General features: G+C 55.7%; 1 protein-coding gene across 1 annotated transcript in view; it reads right to left on the bottom strand.

The window, feature by feature from the left end:
- Nucleotides 1–556: 556 nt before the first annotated feature.
- Nucleotides 557–7,463, bottom strand: part of EPHA8 (EPH receptor A8) — a gene marked incomplete at its 5' end in the record, with an annotated part of 13,313 nt that continues 6,406 nt past the window's right edge. The window contains 6 exon segments of the mRNA XM_009584949.1: nt 557–671; nt 2,087–2,242; nt 2,637–2,827; nt 4,013–4,162; nt 6,572–6,781; nt 7,174–7,235. Of these exon segments, the coding sequence (XP_009583244.1) occupies nt 557–671; nt 2,087–2,242; nt 2,637–2,827; nt 4,013–4,162; nt 6,572–6,781; nt 7,174–7,235 (884 nt within the window).

The following is a 7,463-nucleotide window of genomic DNA, read 5'->3' as shown; positions in this document are numbered from 1 at the left end:
GGCTGGTGCAGTTCAGGAGGTCCAGGCTGGAGTACACTGGAACTGGGAGGTACTGGGACCAGGGTTGTCTCTGCTGTGTGGCAGCCTGTGGGGCCCTCCTCACTTCAGAGATCCAACAAATTCCCCAGTTGTCGGATCCAAAGGAGCTGTGTGCCATGGCAAGCCCAGTCCCACTGCTCCTGGTATTGCTGTTGCGTCTGATACCCCTCCATCTGCAGGTGCAGCTGAGGCCATCCCACCGTGTGAAGGGGTTACCACCCGTCCTGCATAGTTGTGTGGGGACCCCCAGTCCCACAGGGACACCGTAGGGGATGGAGAGAGGCATGACATGTCCCTAGCCCACTTGGAAGGCTGCTCCCCCCTTCAGATGGGGGAAGGAGGCAGCAGGACCATCAAGGTATCCAGAAAGCCACGTTTCCACTGACGCTGAAATCAAAGAGATGCTGGTGGGGCTCCAGGTCCTGGTCTGGTGCCCCTTTTCCTGCTCACCACCCTGCTGCCCCTTTTCCAGGGTAAGTGTTAAGGAATGCCCGACGCGGGTCTGCAAAGCCAGTGATCAGAGATGCCTCCTAGGGCCATTTTTGTTCAGCAGCTGGGACCTCATGGCCTGGATGCTGCTCAAGATCTTCTTCTGGTGGCCCATCATGGTGATGCCCAAACTCCGAATGTCCCTGGAGAACAAGGACACTGTCAGACACCCCATGGGCTGAACCTGTGCCGGGCCCCAGAGAGACACTGCTCCTCCCTGTGTGCACACCCCATGGACCAGCCCAGGACCCCGCGCCTGGCTCCTCTCCGCTTGCCCATCAGCACAAGGCTGCTGCTGCTGAGGGATGGAGAGGCTGCCGTTCCCTGGGGCACATCCTCCTGACAGGGCTGCTGTGACAGCCCCGGAGGGGAGCAGGAGCAGGAGGGGGATCACTCCTGAAAGGCTACTAGGTGACAAGATCGATGCTCTGAAATTGGATCCAGTGTTAGCAAGATGCCCTCAGATAACCCAGTCAGAAAGACGGATGGATGATGAGTGTTCCCCACTCAAAAGCTTCCCTGAGAAGCAAGGATCAGTATCAGCTCAATCCCACAGCAAAGGCCCCAAGTACAGCCCCCGATCAATACACGACAGCCCTCTGCCTGCGTCTCTCCATCTTCCCTTTCACTGGCTCCTTCTCTACCTGCTGCACCTCGACCGAGGCGTGCACTGACACATCCTTCCGGAGTCACGGGAACTACTGTCTGGCAGCTCCATGCCTTTTGACAGGGAACAAGTCTCCTCAGAGCAGGAGAGGTTGTTGCCAGCCCTGGCACTAGTGCTAACACCAAGGGATGGGGAATGTAAGCCCAGGGTAGGAGCAGGTATAACTGCCGTCTTTTCTGGTACCGCTCGGAGCATCAACCACCTCGGAGACCCCCTAGAAGGGTGGCAGAGCAAGCTCCTTACAGCAGGAGGAGGAGGATGGGTGGTGGGACACATCTTCCCCAGCTCTCCTTACTTAACCCAGCCTTGGTCACTTGGCTATGACCTTCCACTCACACCGAGGCCCTGGATGGTGCCTCCCTGCCTAGCTGCACTGAGCAGGGAGCCAGTCCAGCGCACTGGGGTCTGAAGAAGCTCTAAGGTGCCCCTCAGCTCCATTTGTTTCCCAATGATCCCAGAGAAGCTGCGGAGTATGGTGCAGCCACACTCTGGTCCAGACGTGCCTTTTGCAGGGGAAACAAAAGTGAGAAGTGCAAGGAGACAGCAACCTCGTATCTGACCCTGCTTTGGTAAGGAAATTGGATTATATGACCTCCTGAAGCACCTTACAAGCCAAATTACCTATGAACCTGTGATGACATTGGAGAGCCACCACAGAGCACCAGAGGTGACTTGGTACTCACACCCTCTCGGTACAACTCCCACACCTTCTCTCAAAGGTCAGCACAGCCTTGGACATTGTCCCAGGTCTCAACACCGGTTCCTTAGGGGTGTGTCTCTGGCATCAGGGACCAACCAGATCGAGCAAGCCAAGGCAGGACGGTAACTGTTTGGGGCTAGTGGAATGGTGCAGGGCAACCCAACTGCTGCTGTTTGTTCTCTGGTACTCACTCGATGTTCATGCGCATCACCATGCCCAGGGAGGAGTACCCTGCCATGGCAAAGTTGTCCCGGTAGTGCCCCAGCCGGATGGAGTCCAGCCAGTCCTCCACCGTCAGACAGCTGGCCAGGTCGAGGAGACCCCTGTCGAAGGGTGTTTGGGTGAACCTGGGAGCAGGATGGAAGGGGTTAGCCCAGGAGGTGTTGGTCCTAGGTGGTCAGACTGTGAGGTCCACCTCAAAGAGCCTGTGACCCTGCAGAGGAGGGCAGGACAGAGAGAGCCCTCGCAGGCTGGTAAAGGCAGGCACGCCGCTGCGTGGGCACTGCTGCACATGCTTGGCCAGACCCTGGCGTGGGGATGCCATGGTGGGAGCAAGGCAGTGAAATACAGGATGCTGCCCACCACAACCTGTGCCCGTGGGCCCCATGCACGTCCGTGGTTGCAGGGAAGCCACTGCTGCTAGAGCTGGACAGAAATATCCCTTATTTGCTGCGAGCCACATGTTCTGCCCAGCATCAGCTGTCAACCCCTGCTCATCGCGGAGGCTCAAGGAGCCCTTACCGGTTCACGGTGGCTGTGCACTTCAAGTTGTCAGGGTTGCGGATGAGCTTGTCCAGGATGCCGACAATCTGGGAGAAGCGCGGCCTCTCGCTGCGGTCCTTCTGCCAGCAATCCAGCATGAGCTGGTGCAGGGCTGTGGGGCAGCCCATGGGGGCAGGCAGGCGGTAGCCTTCCTCCACTGAGTTAATGACCTGGAAGGAAGCCACATGCCAACGTGGAGCTCCGCTCCTACCCGACTCCGAGCACCCCAGACGGCAGCGCACGAGAAAGATCCCTGGTGCATGAGCTGCTGGGGCCGTCGGATGGGGAAGCAGGGCGGGTGTACACAAGATTCGTGCTAAATGACAAGTGCATTGCCAGCGAGCTGTGCGCAGTCTCTGTGGAGAGCTGGAAGCGGGCTGGATACCATGCACATACAAGAAATCAGACTGTGACAGCGGATTTATTAAGTGGTCCAACAGGCCTAAAATATTGCAGCTTCTCTCCAGCAGGCAAGCCACGAGAGCTGCGCTCACGTTCAGTTGTTCTACAACCAGGGCTTGCCACCGCTCAGCAAGGCTGGAGGAAACCCTGCTCGAAGGAACTGTGCAGAGGAGGTGGTGTAAGCCACTGCATCCATGCCCTGTTGTCACCAAAGCCACTTTCTAACATAATAAAAACACTAGGGAGGGAAGGGACTCTCAGGACTCCCAGAGCAGGGAGAAGGCAGGTAGGTTTATAGTCCCCGCAGGTAAAAAAAAAGAGTCCTGCGGTTCTGCAGAGTCAAAATATTCTTTTTATTGCCTCCTTTTGGAAATTTTGCTCCCAGGTTGTCGTCAGGAATATAACCTACATTTTCCTACAGTTTTTACGCTACTCTTGAGGTAAGAGTGGCTCCACATAACTCTGACAAGCCCAAAGCCTACTGCCGGGCGGTACAAGCCTGGGGCTCTCATTAGCCTCACGTGGGCAGTGGAAGGGATGGACCCCCAGCACTGGGTGCAGGAGGGACTGGCAGACTAATGCTGTGATCCTAGGGAAGCCCTGACCCCTTCCAGGGAACGGGAAAGGTGGCACGGCACGTGCTGAAGCTCTCCAGCCAGCAGAAAGGCTTGTACAGAGCAGCAGGCGATGGATGGGGAGACCCACAGGGCACACAGCCAGGCGCGGCCAGGAGCCACGGTGCTGCAAAGGGAAAGGCTGCGTGGTGCAATGATGGGCAACACGCCGATGTCCCCGCTGAGGGGACAAGCACACTGTGCACAGTCCTGTGGGGATGTGAGGAGAGGTAAGGGCTGTTCTTTGGGTCCCTTTTCCCCAGCCCCCCTGCTAGGATGGCTTGGGTGAGGGCAGGAGGAGAGGCAGGCTTGCCACCGTGCTGCCCCGCGTCCACTCACGTCCCGGTTGGTCATGTTCCAGTACGGGCGCTCGCCGTAGGCCAGCACCTCCCACATGACGATGCCGTAGCTCCACACATCACTGGCCGAGGAGAACTTGCGGTATGCGATGGCCTCCGGAGCCGTCCAGCGAATAGGGATTTTCCCCCCCTGAAAAAGTGAGCGACAGCGGAGGCTCAGAGCATGCAGGGCTCAGGCACCCCTACCTCTCTGCAGCTGGGACAGCAGATTAGACAAGCGATATGCTGGGATGGCATCTTCTGGAAAGGGCTGAGGAGGCAATCTGCACAAGATAAGCCTGGAGTTGTACCTGAGGGATGACTTCAAGGTAGTTCCAGTAGGGCAAGGAGAAAGCTGTGCTGTTTTACAAGGTCTTCTTCATGCACAGTTCTGGCCCTCACTGTTCAAGAGAGAGGAATTCGAAGTGATGAAGTGGAGCCGAGGGCTACCAGAGCACGAAAGCATGGAGCTGACCCTGGGCGCAGGCAGAGAGCCTCCTTGAGCAGACAAGGAGAGCGATGGCATGTGCTCCCTGTCCATTACTGCTTTGGCAGGCAAGCACTGAAGAGGAGGACTTGTTGAATTAAAGGGCCATGCTGACAAAAATCAGCAATATATGGGCTAAGAATACATTTAAGCTGGAAACGTGGTTGTCAGCCATCTGAAGAGGGAAGTTGTGGTGTGGGGAACATCAGGTGGGTTTCCCAGAGCAGCTGGGGCAGGCGTGGTGTGCCTGGGAACACCTTTCAGGTATCCCCATCTAGGGAGAGTTGCCTCCACCCAACCGAGTCCTGCCTGCTCTGGCGCACTCCTTGATGGGGACTGAAGATGAATGATGTGTCCTTTGGGAGAGTCCCTTTGGGGACCTGAGCAGATCATGTACAACAGAGGAGGAACACAGGATACCATCTTATCACAAATTTCTGAACAAGAAAGAATTCCATTTTCAGGATACCCGGACTGAGACTTCGCCAGAGATCTCATGCTCCTGCTCCTGTCACAGCATCCTTGGGGTTCAGCTCTATCCAGACTACGCACCTAGTCTTCCTCCAGAGAAACCAGCTCTGGTGGGTTTCACTATGCCAAGATGCCTCAAAGCCTCTGCTTGTGACATTCCTGGTGGCTGCCCCATTCTCTAGCGACCTCCCTGCTTGCATTCATACTGGGGACATGAGACAGTGTCTCTAGAAACTGGGCAGGATTGGAAAAGATCAGCAGGTAGGTCAATAGATGAGCTCTGGTCACTCAGGGCACCTTCCTGACCCAGTGTGGTCACTGACATACTGTCTCTGGAAACTTGTTCACAAAGATTAAAAGCACTGGGGGAAAGCTCAGAGACTGGCTTGGTGGGAGGAAGGCCAGGTGATGTGTGTGTCTGTAGGCTACAGACAAGGAGATGGGCTGCTCTGATGTCAGGAAGCCCTAGCTGATCTTGGGCCCCTTCTTACCCTTCCTCTGAGAGTCCCAAAGCCAAGATGCAGAAGATGCTGTACTTGAAACAAGCAGCAGGAACCTTCTCCCAAATTAAAGGATCTGGAATATCAAATTATTTCTTGAGATACCAAAGGCAGCAGCTGAACACAAAGACACATGCAGGACACATTCTGGCTCACTTCTCCACTTGGCTGAAGCCAAGCCAAGAGCATAAAGGCCATGTTCTCCAGGCTGGGCCACTGTGCACTCATCCCTCAGAGCTGCAACCGCTTTGGGCCATGCTTTGCATTGCCGTCAGCTACCCCAAAGTAACCTGAAGCTCTTTCTGCTTCTCTAGTCTTGGTCCTTCTGAAAAATGACGCTCAGACTCCTCAGCTGCAGCTCCAAACTGGCCTCCATCAGGAACCGTCTATCCACCACATTTTCCCAGCCAAAGACGTGCCTGGGGAACACCGTAATTCCTTTCATGGCCAGAGAAGTGCAATAAGAGCATTCCCTGGTGTATTTCATTTCGCTGCTGCTGACTTCCAGTGGAGGAGCACATCAAGCTCCAGAGCTGTCAGGTTGGCCAGAAAAATCTTAAAATGGCTTCACAGACAACAGTGTCCTACATTAAACCAAAATCATCTAGGTTGCAAAGCCAATTCCCACCCTTTCCACGCTCCCGAATGAGGCAGAGTCACATGGAAAAACTAGAGTGTGGCCACACTACTGAAGAGTCTACCATAACACCCACCTACTGACTGATGGCTCTAGGACAACTGAAGGAGTGGATGGAGCTACGAAGTCTAGAGGATGACTCCAACAGGGACATGGGACTGTCCCTGTGCAGTGGGCCACGCATGCCCACAGGAGGTGTTGACTGGGGAGGTTTGATCAGCTCCCTGCTCTCCCACCTTGCTTCTCTTTGTTCACTGCACACTTCAGTTCTGGGATGTCCCTGTATGAAGGACAATGCATTAAGGCTCAGAAGCTTTCTGGGTTCATGCTCTTGGTCCAGATACCAGCAGTGAGGTCATTATCTCCATTCCTGCCCTGCCTATCTTGACTTTTCCATCTGTCTGTGGCCTGGGGCAATCACCATCAGTAAGGGTCAACAAGGCTGCAATGCAAGGAGCCACGCACCGTGGTGGTGTACGCAGCATCAGGGTCATCCTCCAGGATGCGTGAGAGACCAAAATCAGACACTTTGCAGACCAGGTTGCTGTTCACCAGGATGTTGCGGGCAGCCAGGTCCCGGTGCACGTAGCCCAGGTCAGACAAGTACCTCATGCCCGCTCCGATGCCGCGCAACATGCCCACCAGCTGGATGATGGTGAACTGCCCGTCATGTTTCTGGAAAGGAAATAGCCCAGAGTTCATTCGTGGTTTTCACCAGCATCCTATTGATGCTGCTTTCGTTAAACTAACCCCCTAGTACCTCTCATCTTTGGCTTAGTACCTCCTCTAACCCCGGTGCCTCTCCCTTGTTCCCCAGCCCACCTCCTGCCCTCCCAGCGTTCCTGACACGCCGCTCAGGCAGGTGCCCCTGCCTTTGCAGTGCCGCTCCGGGGAGCCGGCCACGATGCCCTGAAGCCCGTATCTGCTGGAGAAGTGAGAGCCCACAGCACACATTCTCGCGCAGGGGTTGCAGTGGCCGTGAGGCTGAGGAGCAGGAACCAGCCTCTCCTCCAGCCGCTCAGCCCAGGGGGATGTGCAATGAATAAAAATACAGGAGAGCTCCTTACCCTGAGGAAGGTGTCTAGCGAGCCGTTCTCCATGTATTCAGTAACAATCATTACCAATTTGCCTGCAGAAGACAAGGGAGGACAAGTTAGCAGAGAAGTCACCTTCCTCCGGGAAGCCCAGTGCCAGGCTTTTACTGGGAGAGACATGAATCCAGACCCGTGGATCTCCTGCAGCCCCGCAGAGTGGTCTCACCCCTGCACCACGCAGGACGGGCACAACGATGGGGATGTGGCAATAACCCCGACACTTACCCCTCCCTCCAGGTGCTATTGATGTGGCTAGGTCAGCT

This window comes from Fulmarus glacialis, unplaced genomic scaffold (assembly GCF_000690835.1).
Source record: "Fulmarus glacialis isolate BGI_N327 unplaced genomic scaffold, ASM69083v1 scaffold8429, whole genome shotgun sequence".
NCBI classification, from domain to species: domain Eukaryota; kingdom Metazoa; phylum Chordata; class Aves; order Procellariiformes; family Procellariidae; genus Fulmarus; species Fulmarus glacialis.
The sequence above is the reverse complement of the archived record's forward strand: the minus strand, read 5'-3'. Positions and strand labels throughout refer to the sequence as shown.